This window comes from Carcharodon carcharias, chromosome 5 (genome assembly GCF_017639515.1).
Source record: "Carcharodon carcharias isolate sCarCar2 chromosome 5, sCarCar2.pri, whole genome shotgun sequence".
NCBI classification, from domain to species: Eukaryota; Metazoa; Chordata; class Chondrichthyes; order Lamniformes; family Lamnidae; genus Carcharodon; species Carcharodon carcharias.
The window spans coordinates 181,248,008-181,266,055 of record NC_054471.1 but is presented as its reverse complement, the minus strand read 5'-3'; the positions used below and the strand labels follow the sequence as shown (position 1 = coordinate 181,266,055).

At 41.7% G+C, this 18,048-nt stretch overlaps 1 protein-coding gene across 3 annotated transcripts in view; it reads left to right on the top strand.

Annotated features, from left to right (window-relative positions):
- Nucleotides 1-16,924, top strand: part of mfsd2b (major facilitator superfamily domain containing 2B) — a 123,208-nt gene extending 106,284 nt beyond the window's left edge. Inside the window, exons 10-12 of one of the 3 annotated variants that reach the window (XM_041188299.1) lie at nt 12,222-12,365; nt 13,810-13,986; nt 16,794-16,924. In XM_041188299.1, coding sequence (XP_041044233.1) covers nt 12,222-12,365; nt 13,810-13,986; nt 16,794-16,848 — 376 coding nt within the window. In that variant the 3' untranslated portion in view covers nt 16,849-16,924. Of the gene's footprint in view, nt 1-12,221; nt 12,366-13,809; nt 13,991-16,793 lie in introns of those variants that run through there. The other 2 variants (XM_041188298.1, XM_041188297.1) reach the window with 2 other exon arrangements.
- Nucleotides 16,925-18,048: the final 1,124 nt, after the last annotated feature.

Genomic DNA, 18,048 nt, shown 5'->3' with positions numbered 1-18,048 from the left:
TACCTCTCCCTGGACCATGACCCCACCACTGAACATCAAGCCATTGTTTCCAGGACTGTCACTGACCTCATCTCCTCTGGGGATCTCCCTCCCACAGCTTCCAACCTGATAGTCACCCAACCGCGGACGGCCCGCTTCTACCTCCTACCCAAAATCCACAAACAGAATTGTCCCGGTAGACTGATCGTGTCAGCTTGCTCCTGCCCCATGGAACTCATTTCTCATTATCTTGACTCCCTTCTCTCTCCCCTTGTCCGGTCCCTTCCCACCTACATCCGTGATTCCTCTGACACCTTACGTCACATCAACAATTTCCAGTTCCCTGGCCCCAACTGCTTCCTCTTCACCATGGATGTCCAATCCCTCTACACCTCCATCCCCCACCAGGATGGTCTGAGGGCCCTTAGTTTCTTCCTCGAACAGAGGCCCGAACAATCCCCATCCACCACTACTCTCCTCCGTCTGGCTGAACTTGTTCTCACACTGAACAATTTCTCCTTTAACTCCTCTCACTTGCTCCAAATAAAAGATGTGGCTATGGGGACCCGCATGGGCCCCAGCTATACCTGTCTCTTTATGGGGTATGTGGAACATTCCTTGTTCCAGTCCTACTCCGGCCCCCTTCCACAACTCTTTCTTCGGTACATCGATGATTACTTTGGTGCTGCTTCATGCTCTCGTCGGGACTTGGAAAAATTTATTAATTTTGCTTCCAATCTCCATCCCTCCATCATTTTCACATGGTCCATCTCTGACACTTCCCTTCCCTTCCTTGACCTCTCTGTCTCAAACTCTGGTGATAGACTGTCCACCAATATCCATTACAAGCCTACTGACTCCCACAGCTACCTCAACTACAGCGCCTCACACCCCGCTTCCTGTAAGGACTCCATCCCATTCTCTCAGTTCCTTCGCCTCCGTCGCATCTGTTCTGATGATGCTACCTTCAAAAACAGTTCCTCTGACATGTCCTCCTTCTTCCTTAACCGAGGTTTTCCACCCACCGTCGTTGACAAGGCCCTCAACTGTGTCTGGCCTATCTCCCACGCCTATGCCCTCACGCCTTCTCCTTCCTCTCAGAAACATAATAGGGTCCCCCTTGTCCTCACATCACCCCACCAGCCTCCGCATTCAAAGGATCATCCTCCGCCATTTCCGCCAACTCCAGCATGATGCCACCACCAAACACATCTTCCCTTCACCCCCCTTATCGGCATTCCGTAGGGATCGCTCCCTCCGGGACACCCTGGTCCACTCCTCCATCACCCCCTACTCCTCAACCCCCTCCTATGGCACCACCCCATGCCCACGCAAAAGATGCAATACCTGCCCCTTCACTTCCTCTCTCCTCACCATCCAAGGACCCAAACACTCCTTTCAAGTGAAGCGACATTTCACTTGCATTTCGCCCAACTTAGTCTACTGCATTCGTTGCTCCCAATGTGGTCTCCTCTACATTGGAGAGTCCAAATGTAAACTGGGCAACTGCTTTGCAGAACACCTGCGGTCTGTCCGCAAGAATGACCCAAACCTCCCTGTCGCTTGCCATTTTAACACTCCACCCTGCTCTCTTGCCCATATGTCTGTCCTTGGCCTGTTGCAATGTTCCAGTGAAGCTCAACGCAAACTGGAGGAACAGCACCTCATCTTCTGACTAGGCATTTTACAGCCTTCCGGACTGAATATTGAATTCAACAACTTTAGATCTTGACCTTCCTCTTCCATCCCCACCCCCTTTCTGTTTCTTCCCCCTTCCTTTTGTTTTTTCCAATAATTTAGATAGATTTTTCTTTTCCTACCTATTTCCATTATTTTTAAATCTTTTATGTCCTGCTAGTCTTTCCACCCCACCCCCACTGGAGCTATATCTTGAGTGCCTTACCATCCATTCTTAATTAGCACATTCGTTTAGATAATATCACCACCTTCAACACTTCTGTGTTCTTTTGTTCTTTTGTCTGTGACATCTTTTGATGATCTGCTCCTATCACTGCTTGCTTGTCCCTACAACCACACCACCCCTCCCCCCAACTTCTCTCCCCCCCCCACCCCACCACCACACACACACACACACACCCCCCCCCACCCCCCCCCCCCACCATGAGGCCTCAAAACGTCAACTCTTTTCTTCTCCGCCGATGCTGCCAGACCTGCTGAGTTTTTCCAGGTAATTCTGTTTTTGTTTTGGATTTCCAGCATCTACAGTTTTTTGTTTTTATTTTTAGACTTGTGTTTTCCCTACTTCACAAAGACACCAGATATCCCTCCTAGAAAATGGTCACCAGGGCCATTTTTAAATTGTTATATTACCCTGCAGGCACAGTTAGGGTTTGTTACAATCTGAACCAGGGCAGATCCTAGAGCCTGTCCCGCACAGCACAATTCCACCAGCTGTGATCCTAAGCAGCATAACCACCTTGTCATGAAGCTATTAATGTACATAATATTTTGCAAAATATTTTTCTTTTAAAATAAAGGTTACGCTGCGGGTATGTCTTAATTGGGTTAAAGCCAGTTAGTCCGGCTGCTTTGATCGGTACTGATATAGAAGAGAGATAGCATGCATTTGCATTTTTTTGAATAGAGCATTCAAGAAGTGGCGTGAAAACTTGACGCCTATCCAGCAGATACTAAGCCATTTATTTATATTACTAATAAATTTGGTGCAATGAAAGGGGTTTCATTGTTAAAAGGTAAAGTTCAAAGAGGTTGTTGATACAATGAGAATTAACATTCAATGGGGCTGATAGGTATAACTTCAGTAGGTTTCGGGTGTGCAGCCAGAGGCAATGTGAGATCAAAAGGCAGCTCTAAGCCTCCAACTGGCCCAACTGGCTCCACAGTGGAAAGAACCTCATTTTGAATTTATAAGGTGAAAATGCTTTGCCTGGTGTTTGGTTAAGTCTATGGGTTGCTCTTGCCTTAATGGAGATTAGCTTGGGAATTTGTTAACAGTTATGGTAGTGGCCATGTGTACATATATTTTAGCCTGTGTAAATTAATAAAATGTTTCATTTATTTTAATGTAAAACCTCGAGAACTAGTGGTCTGATTCCTGAGTTTAGAGTCGCATCTCAAACATAACACTTAAAATTATTGATTATGACAGTTGTTTAACATTTCCTTCTGAGATTTTTAAATAACTCCGCTTTACCAACTATGTCGATCATAACAGTTGGGGGCTGTGCCCGGAATAATTTATATTTCTAATTCCTCGAATGGTCAGGAATTGGTGAATATTAAAGCTTACGAGTATGAGTGGCACTTTGAATTCAGGAGTTGGTGAGGTAGTTTCGAAGTGGTGAGACTGCAGGATAGTTTTGGCAATTACTAAGATTTGTCTGGGAGGAGAAGAGATAACTCTGGTTGGAGAAAATAACCAAAAGGAAGTTAACAGAGTTGGCGGGTAAGTTACAGTCAGGGTTACGCGCAGAAGCTAGGACATCTGATATAGTTCAAAGTATAGCAGAGCATCTGCAGTTGGAAGTGAAACCTGACACTAGTGAGTCACAGCTGGAGGTAGTGGGAATTCAGTTACAAATGAAAAAGCTTGAATTTGAAGCAAAGGACAGAGAAATGGCTTTTAATAGGGAATTAGAAATTGTGAAGATAGAGAAGGAAAGAGAAAGAGAGAGAGAGAGAGAGAATTCTAACTGAAAATGTTAGCAGTTAGAAAAGAGACTTCAGTAGGTGAAGAAGGATTTACCTCGAGAGTAGAACCCAGTGGGGAGATGTTTAAATTTGTACAAGCTCTTCCAAACTTTGAGGAAACAGATATTGAAGCATTCTTTATTTCTTTTGAGAACCGAGCTAAACAGATGAAATGGCCACAGGAAAACTGGACAGTATTATTACAATCTAAGTTTATTAGGTAGGGGGATTGAGGTATACGCTTTGCTTTCAGAAGAAATGTCAGTGAATTATGATGTGGTGAAAAAAGCTATTTTGAGTGCGTATGAGTTGATTCCTGAAGCACACAGGCAGAAATTTAGGAATATGAGAAAACAGCCTTGGCAAACTTATATTGAATTTGAAAGAGTAAAACAAAGTAATTTGGACCAGTGGATACAGGCATTAAAAATAGAAACCACATATGCAGCTCTGAGGGAAATCATTCTTTTGGAAGAATTTAAAGATTCAATCCCTTCGGTAGTGAGAACTCATCTGGAGGAACAGAGGGTTGATTCTGTAAGACAAGCAGCAGAGATAGCTGATGATTATGAGTTAGTTCATAGAGCTAAACCTTTTTTTCCTTCACCCTTTCAAATTGGAAAAGGATTAAAAATGGGAAGGTGAAAATAAGGCAGGTAGTCAGGGAAGAGAAGGAATAGCTGGAAGTTCCCAGGAAGTTTTTTCTCGAAACAAAAAAGGAAGGTGCTCAAGGCAGAAGTGACATTCGAAAATTGAGGTTTTTTTTCATTGTAATAAAGTGGGGCACATGAAGTCAGTGTACTGGAGATTTCAGGAAAAATCTATAGGAATTGTTGGGGTACAGAAAAGCTCTGGAAGTAAAAGTACAGTGGGTTCTGAGGTTCAGGCACAAACCTGGTTTGTGTATAGGTGAAGCAGGGAGAATCAATGAAAGGCAGAGAAGTGGAAATGTGTTCACACTTTACTCAAGAGATTTCTGGGGAGCAGGTTGCAGAAATATTTAAAAACTTTGTGTGTGAAGGGAAAATCTTTCCATGTGTACAGGTTGGAGTAGGTAAAGATGCTAAAATATTAAGAGACAAAGGGGCTAGTCAATCCTTAATGTTGTGGGATAGTGATACTTGTTGTTCAGAGGGAATATTGCAGGAGAAAGAGAATAATAAGTGGGGTTCATGGAGATGCTAAATCTATTCCATTGTGGAAAGTAAATTTAAAGAGCAAATGGAAGACGGGTGAGGTTATAGTTGGAGTAGTGGAAAAATTGCCCATTGCAAGGCATTTCTCCCATTGCAAGGGTTCAATTTATTCTGGGGCACCCCCATGAGGGCTATCTGTACCTTGCTTCTACCCTTAATTAGCACATTCCTTAGATAATATCACCACCTTCAACACCTCTTTGTCCTTTTGTCAATGACATCTTTTGGCAATCTCCACCTATCACTGGCCCTCTATCCAGCTCTACCTGTCCAACCCCTTTCCCCCCCCCACCCTTAAACCAGCTTATATTTCACCTCTTTTCTATTTTTACTTAGTTCTGTTGAAGAGTCATACAGACTCGAAACATTAACTGTGTTCCTCTCCGCAGATGCTGCCGGACCTGCTGAGTTTTTCCAGGTATATTTATTTTTGTTTTGGATTTCCAGCATCCGCAGTTTTTTGCTTTTAAGATAAGCAAGCAGTTCAAAGGCAAGAAGAAGGTGTCGTTGTACTTGTATCACTGTATTTGATAACATTGTTCAGGAGGAAGCAATGCAGAACAGTTCAGTTGAAGTGTTTAACTCAAAGAGGTTAGTGGAGTTACAGAAAAATGATTTGCAATTAAAACAGTTTTATATCAGAAAGCTCATTCAGAAGCCAAAGCAAAATGTTTACCAGAATGTTATTATCTTCGAGGGAATATATTAATGAGAAAGATCAAATCATGTCTCAGCAAATGAAAGTTGGAGGGAGGTGCATCAGATTGTTATCCCATTAGAGTATAGAAATGAGATTCTGAGGATTGCTCATGAAATTCCAATGGGGGGACATTTAGGAATTAGGAAAACACAGGAAAAGACACAGAGGTATTTTTTTTGGGCAGGATTGCATCGGGATGTAGTCAAATCCTGTAGAACCTGTTATACATGTCAAATAACAGGAAAAGCACAGGCAGTGATTAAGCCGGCGCCTTTCATTCCAATACCAGCATTTGAGAAACCTTTTACCAGGGTCACAATTGTTTGTGTAGGACCCCTCCCTAAAACTACAAGTGGAAATCAGTATTTATTAACAATAATGGATGTGTTTACTAGGTTTACTGAAGCAATACCTTTAAGAAATATTACAACTAAGAAGATTGTGGAGGAGTTAATTCAATTTTTTACAAGATATGGTTTATCTAAACAAATACAATCAGATCAGGGGTCAAATTTCATATTACAGCAAGTGATGAAAGTGAAAGCAGATAAGAAGGCTAAAATTCATTGTTTTGTTTCTGGAGAGAAAGTATTAGTTTCATTACCAGTTGTAGGAGATTCATTAAATGCAAGATTTCTTGAACCTTGCAGGATTGAAAAGAAATTGAGTGAAGTAAATTATTTAATAAATACTCCAGATAGAAGAAAGAAGCAGAAGGTGTGTCATGTAAATATGCTTAAAAAGTACTTTGACAGGGAAGAGGAACAAAAAAGAGGTGTTAGTGATGGTGGATGATGAGAAAGGGTAGAAGTGCAGGACTCTGAAATTGATTTTCCTCTAATCAAATTAGATAATGAGGGGGTGCTTGAAAACTGAAATGAAATATTGACTTATCTACCAAGAAAGTGTCAGTGATTTGGAAAAGCTGTTGCAGTCACACAAACTTATTTGCGGAAATAAATTGGGGAAGACACATTTGGCTTTACATGAAGTATGTATAGAAATATCATCTTCAGTGAGGCAACAGCCTTATGGATTAAATCCAGCAAAGTTATCACAAGTACAAAAAGAAATTGATTTCATACTTCAAAATAATATCATTGAGTCTAGTTGCAGTAACTGGAGGTCACCTGTTGTACTGATACCGAAACCGGATGGAACCCAAAGACTGTGTGTGGGCAGGTGAAAGGTGAATGCAGTGACAAAAGTGGATTCATATCCCATACCACGGTTGTAGGATTGCATTGAGAAAGTGGGACAATTGAAATTTATCACAAAGGTTGACTTGCTAAAAGGACATTGGCAGGTACTATTGTCAGAGAGGGCAAAGGTGATATTAGCATAATGCCAAGTGGACTATATCAATTTAAATAAAAACAAAAAAACTGCGGATGCTGGAAATCCTTGACATTTGCATCTCTCAGAGTCACCTTACCATGTCCAATGCTATGGCCGAGATATGTAACTTGCACTTTTGCAAATTCACTTTTAGCCAAGTTCATCACCAAATTTGCTTCTTATAGTTGAGTAAATAATTCTTCCAGATGCTGTAAATGCTCCTCCCATGTCCGACTGAAAATAATTAGATCATCAATATAAACTGCACAATTGCTTAGACCTGCAATTACTTTGTTTGTCAGTTTTTGAAATGTAGGTAGACCTGCTGAGTTTTTCCAGGTAATTCTGTTTTTGTTTTATATCAATTTAAAGTCATGCTATTTGGTATGAAGAATGCGACATTTCAAAAACTGACAAACAAAGTAATTGCAGGTCTAAGCAATTGTGCAGTTTATATTGATGATCTAATTATTTTCAGTCGGACATGGGAGGAGCATTTACAGCATCTGGAAGAATTATTTACTCAACTATAAGAAGCAAATTTGGTGATGAACTTGGCTAAAAGTGAATTTGCAAAAGTGCAAGTTACATATCTCGGCCATAGCATTGGACATGGTAAGGTGACTCTGAGAGATGCAAATGTCAAGGCTATCGTGGATTTCCCAGTGACTACAGCAATGTGAGAAGTTTTGAGATTTCTGGGCATGAGTGGGTTTTATTGGAAATTTGTACCAAATTTTAGCCAAGTGGTTGCTCCACTGACTGAATTATTAAAAAAGAACTGGAAGTTTCAATGGACACCGGAGAGTCAGAAGTCATTCGATAGTTTGAAAACTGTATTAACTACAACACCAGTGTTGGCAGTACTCAGTTATGCCAAGCAATTCAAGTTGGCCATTGATGCAAGCGATATAGGCACTGGGGCTGTCTACTACATTCGCTGCTCCCAATGCGGTTTCCTCTTCATTCGAGAGACCAAACGCAGACTGGGTGACCGCTTTGCAGAACACCTTCAGTCTATCCACAAGCATGACCCAGACCTCCCTGTCGCTTGCTATTTCAACACTCCACCCTGCTCTCATGCCCACATGTCCGTCCTTGGCCTGCTGCAATGTTCCAGTGAAGCTCAATGCAAACTGGAGGAACAGCACCTCATCTTCCGACTAGGCACTTTACAGCCTTCCGGACTGAATATTGAGTTCAACAATCTTAAATCATGAACTCTCTCCTCCATCCCCACCCCCCTTCCGATTCCCCTTTTTTCCAATAATTTATATAGATTTTTCTTTTCCCACCTATTTCCATTATTTTTAAATGTATTTCCATCCATTGTTTTATCTCTACCTTTTAGCCCATTTCGATCCTTTCCCCCCACCCCACCCCCACTAGGGCTATCTGTACCTTGCTCATCTTGCTTTCTACCCTTAATATCACCTATTAGCACATTTCTTAGCTAATATCACCACCGTCAACACCTCTTTGTCCTTTTGTCTCTGACATCTTTTGGCAATCTCCACCTATCACTGGCCCTCTATCCAGCTCTACTTGTCCCACCCCCACCCCTCTTTACCAGCTTATATTTCACCTCTCTTCTATTTTTCCTTAGTTCTGCTGAAGAGTCATACGGACTCGAAATGTTAACTGTGTTCCTCTCCACAGATGCTGTCGGACCGGCTGAGTTTTTCCAGGTATTTTTATTTATGTTTAGGCATTGGGGCTGTATTGTTACAAGAAGATGACACTGGAATTGAAAAACTGATAGGGTATTTTTCACAGAAACTGAATGTACAACAGAGAAGACATTCAACCATTGAAAAGAGACTTTGAATTTGGTGTTAGCATTGCAGCATTTTGAAATTTACGTTACAAACAATTCTCCGGAAACAATCGTTTAAACAGACCATAATCCTTTGAAGCGTTTGGACAAATTTTGTGATTAAAGTGCAAGGCTTTTCAGATGGAGTTTATTGTTACAACCATTCAATCTACGTACTATACATATTGCTGAAAGAGAAAATCTCTTCGCAGATGCATTATAATAAGAGTTTGAAGCTTAAAGAGATTTGGGACATTTAAAAAAAACCTAGACACTGAATTGGAGTGATTTCTGTTGATACCAAGAACATGTATATATATAGTTATGTTAATGCATGCATCTGGTAATGTAATAGTGTAATGAGTATAGGAGATAGTGTGAAATGGGTTATTAAAATGACGCCATTTTTTAGAATTATGACAGTTCATTTTTCAATAAGGAGGGGGATATCATGAAGCTATTAATGTATATAATATTTCGGAAAATATTTTTCTTTTAAAGTAAAGGTTACTCTGCGGGTGTGTCCTAATTGGGTTAAAGCCAGTTAGTCTGGGTGCTTTGATGGGTACTAGTTTTGATATGGATGAGAGATAGCGTGCATTTGCATGTTTTTAATAGAGCATTCAAGAAGTGGGGTGAAAACTTGACGCTTGTCCAACAGATACTAAGCCATTTATTTATATTGCTAATAAAATCGGTAGTATGAAAGGGGTTTCATTGTTAAAAGGCGAAGTTCAAAGAGGTTATTGATACAATGAGAATTAACATTCAATGGGGCTGATAGGTATAACTTCAGTAGGTTTCGGGTGTGCAGCCAGAGGCAATGTGAGATCAAAAGGCAGCTCTAAACCTCCAACTGGCCCAACTGGCTCCACAGTGGAAAGAACCTCATTTTGAATTTGTAAGGTGAAAATGCTTTGCCTGGTGTTTGGTTAAGTCTATGGGTTGCTGTTGCCTTAATGGAGGTTAGCTTGGGAATTTGTTAAAAGTTATGATAGGAGCCATGTGTACTTTTTTTAAACCTGAGTAAATTAATAAAATGTTTCATTTAGTTTAACATAAAACCTTGAGAAGTAGTGGTCTGATTCCTGAGTCCAGAGTCACATCTCAAACATAACACTTAGGGAAGAATTTTCCTATCGGCGAGTGGGGCCAGAGCCCGCCCGCTCACCAATGCGTAAAATGACGCGCGGTGACGTTGGCCACTGAACTGTCAAAGGCCTATTAAGGCCACTAACAAAGTAATTAAAGTTGTTAAGGATGCTGCCTGTCCAACCTTAAGAACCATGGATGACCAGAGATATTCAGGTTACGATGAGAAGGAAGAGAAAGGCTTTTAGCAGGTACGAGGGAAGCAAATCAGCGGAGGCATTAGTAAGTACAGAAAGTGCAAGGTGGAGCTTAAGAAAGCAAACAGGAGAGCAAAGAGAAAGCTCTGGCTGGTAAAAGTAGCGAAAATCCCAAGATATTCTATAAGTATATCAATGGGAAGAGGATAACCAGGGAAAGAGTGGGGCCTTTAAGGGACCAAGGGGGCAATCTATGGCTGAAGCCAGAGAACATTGCTAGAGTGTTGAATGAATACTTCACATCCATCTTCACCCAAGAGAATGAGGATGAAGGTATCGAACTCGGGGAGAGAGACTGCGAGGTTCTTAAGCAAATTGATAGAGTGACAAGATATTGGAGGTGTTGGCAGGCTTAAAAGTGGACAAATCTCCAAGTCTGAAGGATTTGTGTCCCAGACTGCTGAGGGAGGCAAGGGAGGAGATCGCAGGGGCTCTGACCCAAATTTTTAATTCCTCTCTGGCCACGGGCAGATGCCAAAGGACTGGAGAACAGCTAATGTTGTTCCGCTACTTAAGAAGGGTTGTAGAGATAAGCTAGGGAACTACAGGCCAGTGGGTGTCACGTCAGTGGTAGGGAAACTATTGGAGAAAATTCTGAAGGAGAGAATCTATCTCCACTTGGAGAGGCAAGGTTTGATCAGGGATAGTCAGCATAGCTTTGTCAGAGGGAGGTCATGCCTAACAAATTTGATTGAATTTTTTGAGGAGGTGACCAGGTGTAGATGAGGGTAGTGCAGTTGATGAAGTCTATATGGATTTCAGCAAAGCCTTTGACAAGGTCCCACATGGGAGACTTATAAAGAAGGCAAATGCACATGGGATCCAGGATAATTTGATATGGTGGATTCAAAATTGGCTTAGTTGTAAGAAACAGAGGGTGATGACAGAAGGATGCTTTCGTGACTGGAAGCCAGTGTCCAGAGGGATCTGTGCTCAATCTCCTATTCTTTGTCATTTATATAAACAACATAGATGACTATGTAGGGGGTAGGATTAGTAAGTTTGCGGATGACACAAAGATTGGACAGGTGGTTAATAGTGAGGTTGAGTGTCTTGGGCTACAGGAAGATATAGATGGGATGGTGAAATGGGCAGATAAGTGGCAGATGGAATTTAACCCTGAAAAGTGTGAGGTGATACACTCTGGAAGGAGTAACTTGACAAGGAAGTAGTCAATGAACGGCATGACACTAGGAAGTTCTGAGGAACAAAGAGACCTTGGCGCGTGTGTCCATAGATCTCTGAAGGCAGAGGAGAATGTTAGTGGGGTGGTGAAAAAGGCATTTGGCACACTTGCCTTTATCAATCAAGGCATAGATTACAAAAGTAGGGAGGTCATGTTGGAGTTGTGTAGAACCTTGGTGAGGCCACAGCTGGAGTACTGTGCGCAGTTCTGGTCGCCATATTATAGGAAGGATGTGATTGCAGGCGGTGCAGAGGAGATTCACCAGGATGTTGTCTGGGATGAAATATTTAAGTTATGAGGAGAGGTTGGACAGACTAGGGTTGTTTTTGCTGGAGCAGAGAAGACTGAGGGGGCGACCTGATTGATGTGTACAAGATTATGAGGGGCTTGGACAGGGTGGATGGGGAGCAGCTGTTCCCCTTAATTGAAGGGTCAGTCACGAGGGAACATAAGTTCAAGGTGAGGGGCAGGAGGTTTAGGGGGGATGTGAGGAAAAACTTTTTTACCCAGAGGGTGGTGACGGTCTGGAATGCACTGCCTGGGAGGGTGGTGGAGGTGGGTTGCCTCACATCCTTTAAAAAGTACCTGGATAAGCACTTGGCACATCATAACATTCAAAGCTATGGGCCAAGTGCTGGTAAAGGGGATTAGGTAGATAGGTCAGATGTTTCTCACGTGTCGGTGCAGACTCGATGGGCCAAAGGGCCTCTTCTGCTCTGTGATTCTGTGATTATGACAGTTGTTTAAAGTTTCCCTCTGGGATTTTTAAATAACTCACCTTTACCAACTGCATAGGTCATAACAACCTTGAGAATTTTATTGGTGATGCAGTCATGAATGAGAAAATTCATACACCACAGTTGACATCTACACTAGAATATGAAGTTCTAAGATTCTGTTTAACATTCCTGACGTTATATTTATATTAGGATATAGACCTCAAGAGTATTACCCTGTACTTAGGCTTGTTTATTTCCCATTGCAGGTCTATGCTGCCTGATGTTATTGACGATTTTAGACTTCAAAATCCATGCATAAAAGGACTGGAACCCATATTCTGCTCATTCTATGTTTTCTTCACCAAGCTGTCTGCTGGAGTTTCTCTGGGATTCTCTACTCTTAGCCTTGAGTAAGTGGTTAAAACATGTTAAGCTCATGTCATTTCCCTTCTTAAACAGCTGCATTAGTTCACCAACAGATGATATGCAATGTAAATATTGTCACCTGCTTAAAAGATGCAAGTTCTTTGTTAAAAACAATTGTGAGTTTTGGTAAAGAATGTCAGTGATATTGAGTTGAAGAATTTCACACTCAGCATTAAGCAGTCCAGAATCAGGTTTAGCATGGGCGGATGCAAAATCAAGTTCTCGATACTCTGTCCCTTCAACATACCTCAACCTCACTTTCAGAGAAACATCTCTCCCCAGCATCAGTGCCACGTCAACCAACCTAGACTCCCTCTTTCGACAATAGTTTCTTCTTTCTCTCCATCCATTGATGCACCATGCAACATGATTCAGAGGACAGGCATCTGGATGACCTGTTAAAGCCTCACTCTGAAACTAAGGGCAGAATACTTCGCTCGGAGTGCGGGCATGTGCCTGACACGCTCGAGTGTAAAATAGCGCGCGATGATGTCGAGTGAGCATCCCAACATTATCGCGCACTCGCGCAATATTTCAATTGGCAAGTGCACACTGAACTTAGAAGCGTGCCCGCTGGCAATTAAGAGGGCTATTAAGCCCAGTAACAGTGCAATTAATTGGGAATTTTCGCTGCCCGTCCAACATTACAGTTGGCGGGTGAGTGAATCAGCCAGGCGGCCTTTGCATTTTTCAGGAAACCTCATCCAAGGGTGGGTTGAGGTTTCCATCGTTAAATTAAAAAAATAAAAACGCTTGGACAGAACTTTTATGTTGTATATGTTCAGGTGACTCTGATGCGTGGGCATTTTTCCGGATTTTAAAATCATTATTGTTCAGATTTAAATTCTTCAGCTCCCCGAGGCAGCTCTCGGCCTTCAGGGAGCTTTCATTCCGTGCCTGTGCTGACTTCAGTGCTCACCCTTCTTCCACCCCCCCCAACTCACCAGCACTGATCGTATCAGTGCGTGCTTCATGCTCATTGGCCATTAATTGGCCAGCCAGCGTGAAATTGCAGCCAACGGTCCACTTCCCAACCGCTCACGGGCCCACTGATCGCGCCCACTCGCTGAGCTGAAAATTCAGGCCAAAGCACGGGGAGATGCAGGAGTGTGACATCTGGTGTTCCCCTTATGGCGTTCTGTAAAACTAAGCAATATAGTAAAGCTCATTGCCTAGGATTCTGACGATTTCATTCAATTTGTCGTTGGCTGGCACTAAATCCTGCAGAATATTCTGTCTTGAGATTTAATAGTTGTTTTGACTATAACTTAATCCATCTAGCTGGTATAAGAACTTTGACATGACACTAGCAGTTCAAGTTATCTGCAATTAGAACAGATAGAGTCATAACAATACAAGATAACATAACATGAGAAATGTACGCTCTACATTAGGTGTCAGAAAAGTTTCATGATGGTTGTGTCCTAGTTTTGCAGGCTATGAAACTGGAGCATGTTTCCAGCCCCCTCCTGTGGCTTTAACCCTAAAACTGCTAGTGGGAGCAGCGCCTACAGGACTGATTATCATTGGGTTATTGATATTCCAGCTTTACCCAATAACAGAAGAAGTCCGAATGAAAAATAAATTGGCGCTCCAAGAGCTAAGGTAGATATTTATTGAAATAATGGTCTTCTGTAATGTTTGTTGAAACCAAAGAACCAGTACAGCACAATGGACCAAACGTCCCACTTCTGTGCAGTAAACCTCTGGAGCACATAGACAAAATCAGTTGCGGGCCACACACCCATAAAAACCAGCTTAATTTACTTTTTTTTTAAAGAGAGAATTGAGAAATGTTCAACTCACCCACTGCTTTAATGCGATGGCTGAGTTTGCTTTTCCTTAATGAGCCTTGTTATGTCTGCTGGCACTGATGATGTTGCTACGCACAACTGGCTTTCCAGATTCACTTCTGTTAATCTGGCAAGCAAACGGTTCCTTGCGAGAGAAATTTTTGACAAAATCTGCTCACAGCAGTATGCTGTTCCAAACAGCGATGCAATTTTCAGCGCATGTCTCCTCCAGTTTAGAAATTCATCAGTGCCGACATGGATTCTGTAGAATTCCAGCAGAGGCAGCTTATTGTATTTAACCTTAAGTTCAATGTTGCTTTGCAGTTTTATAACTTCGCTTTGAAGGTCTTCAGGTACATCGACTGCTTCAATATTGAGCGGTGTGGCCAAAATGTTAAATTCCAGTTCCTTCACTAATTCAAATTAGATAACACTAAATCACCCAAAAAGCCCGGAGCAGCACAGCTTCTCAATCACAGCACTCCTGAAATTCAGCTCAACTTTTTGCTTGCTTTCCTTTCCCATTCTCTCTCTCTGCCTCTTTCTCTCACTTCCCACTTTGTCTGCCTTTCTTTCTCTCTCTCTCTCCTTTCCCGCTTTGTCTGTGTATGTCTCTCTCTCTCTCTTTCCTTTCCCACACTGTCCCTCTCTCTCTTTCTCTCTCTCCCTCTCCTTTCCCACTCTGTCTCACCTCCAAACCGGCCCAGGGCAAGTTACTCAACAACCCAAGGCTCTGGCCAATTCCAAGTCCGAGGCTGCACCTGGGCCTGGAGCCTGGGCCCCTTCCTCAGTCTGCAGGGATTGAGCCCCTGTCCTAGGACACCAGTGGAGTTGGGAGCGGGAGGGGGTATGAGCCGCTGATGGAGCCGGGTGTCCTTTTCTTCCCCACCCCAGGTTACTCACACTTCACCACCCGATTGGTAGCCGGCAGCTTCCCGTCCCTGCCCTACCCTCCTGCTCCTGATCTCAGGTCATGGCACTCTCCCTATAGCCTGGGCCTCTAATGACTGCGGCCGAGGCTCAGGCATCAGAACATAGCGGTGGCTGGCCCAGAATGCAGCATGTGGTGCGTGGGGGTGGGGGTGGCGTGGCTGGATTTTGAAACCTCACCGCGGGCCGAATGAAAAATTGCAGCGGGCTGGATCCAGCCCCAGGGCTGGGGGTTCCCATCCTGGGTCTAGAGATAGAAATACATCTTCAGTGATAGCGTTATTGAGTGGTATTACATTGACCACTTGTTATACTTCCTGCCTGATAATCAGTTCCATTGAAGTCAATGCAATTAAATATCGGGGACTGGGTTGTTGGGGGTGCAAGGAAGAGTATAAACAGGCAGTTGATGAGTTATCGCTTGTTTTGTCTTACTGCTGACATCATATGCTCTGTTGTTATTAGAAATACAGTCATGATTTTTTCCTTAGGTAATTATAGTATTATACACTCTGTTGCCTTGCAAGTGGGACAATTAAAAAACAAAATGCAGTTATTTAATACTTTAATTTTGGCTACCAGGTATAAAAGTTTTGTATAAAAGACAGGCCTTTTTTCAATAATAATGTAATTACAATACTATTATTCTATAATAAATTTGATCTGCATTCAACAATGGAAGTGCTACCACAGTACAATGTCATTGATCAAACTACTGGAAAGTGGTTGTGGAAGGTAACTTTGAAACATCTAGAACACAAAGACATGCAGTTGGTAACAGAGATGACAATCGCTGTCTTTCAGATTGGTGCTCCACCAGTTCTTTAAGCAATGGGCATGAATAACTCTTGGGAGATTTTTTAATTCAGAAAACACAAAATGTGAACTTTGTGCTTGGGTGAGTGGACCGAGGTGCACTCTGTGTTGGGAGGGTGATGCTAGAATTAGAAGTGCACACCACAAAAATTACACTTCTTGCACCTGCCCCTAATCCCGTCCTGACATCACTCACAGAAGTGGAAATGGCAAGTGGGATACTTCCTGCCAGGACTTGTGCCTGTTTCACCTTCCTTGCAGCCAAAGTGTTCCTGCATTAAAAAAAGACAAAAGAGGGGCTAATAAATCATAGGATAGGGTAATTGATTATCATTAGAAAAGGACCTGCAGAAGAATGGGCTTTTAATTTACTTTTTTTAAACCTTTGCCTACAGCAGCCATTCTCCAGCAAAGCCACAGGGTGCCATTTCATACCCATCAATGCCCCCCTCCAAGTGGCCATCTAAGACTCCTTCTAAGGAATCCCCAAAATGCCATCCCCTTACTGACTTTGTTGCCCATCACATAAAGGCTGATCCTGATGCCAAATAGTCTAGCAGGGTCAAGAAACAAAAGCTCAACCACTGGCAGCTGTGCCATACTTACCACTGTGACATTAGTGGAGTGGGCTGGAGGATTTTAAGGGCTGTAGTATATATATATATATATATATATATCTATATATATATACACAAAGCCACAATATTGAGCTTTCCAATGGCACACCTGAAAAAACAATGAAATTAAATACTCTTCAAACATTTGGAAAATTCAACTACATTCAAAAAAATTGCAATTTGATTTTGTTTTATTTAACCTGAAATGCAATTTCTACCTAGTTAGTGCTTTAGTATTTTTTTTTCTGTTTTACAGGGATAGCAGCCAGAACTGTGATTACCTGCTGAAAGACATGGGGAGCATATCATGACAAATTGCAGGATTGAAGTATGACAATCGCTTACAAGCCATATATTCCAGAGTATATTGGAATCATTGCTGCTGCAACAGCTGTGTATATTACACTAATCACAAAGGATGCAATGGAATTTGCAACTGTTTATATTTTAATACAATTTCTGAAGATGTTTTGTAAACTTGAAATAATGAATTTCCCTCATAAAAAAAATAGGATGACTTGTTTTGGGAAAGTTACTTTAATATTTAGTAAAGGATTGCATAGCCTTTATGTATTCCCTTTTATTTGCTAGCTTTTCCAAAATTTAATTCATTGCACAATAACTGCTAACATAACTTTTCTGTGATTTTTCTTTTAGTTTGAAAACTGAATATAAGCATCTTTTCCAAGACTAATACTGTTTTATTAAAATGATCCATGCTTAAAAAGCTGTAAATTTATGAAGAGAGAACAAAGTAGGGCTTTCATCCTATTAAGTAATAAAATATAGAAAACAAGCAAATAATATGAAAAGTTGAAATATTAAAATGTTAGTGTGCTACATTATACTTGTGAATTGATATAAAATATTACCTAGTCTGCAAAAACATGAGTGACATAGGGTTAATAGGTTTGAAAATTTTGATATATACACATCATATTTATAATCTTCCAAACTGAAGTTAAAAAAAAGCAGAAAAATACAGACCTGAGTCAGTTATTTATTTTATATGATGTCCCCACAAGGCACTGAATGTTAAGGATCTGTAGCATTTCAGATTTTTTTGATCCTTCTCAAGGAATGTGAGCATCACTGGCAAGGCCAGCATTTGTTGCCCATGCCTAATTGCCCTTGAGAAGATGGTGGTGAGCTTCCTTCTTTAACCCCATGGTTCTTGAATATGCACAGTAGAGGATTGAAATCAGCGGAAAGTATAACTAATCAGGGAGTATATAGGGCAGCCAGCTCATTACTCTCTGTCTCCTGCCACCTCCACAAGTTAAAATCTGTCCTTATATATCTTATAAGAGAATAATGGTGAGAAGTCATCAACTGTAATCTATATTTTACTCAAGGTGCTGACTATAACTTAAGTCACTGAGTGGTAAGGGGTTTAATGCACCTTTGTAAGTGCCATTACAATGCTGTCCACTTTTGGGTTTCCCTCTTTCAGCTATAGTCCAAACTGTCAACAATCGAGGTTCCGAGAAACTATACATTTTAGATCCATA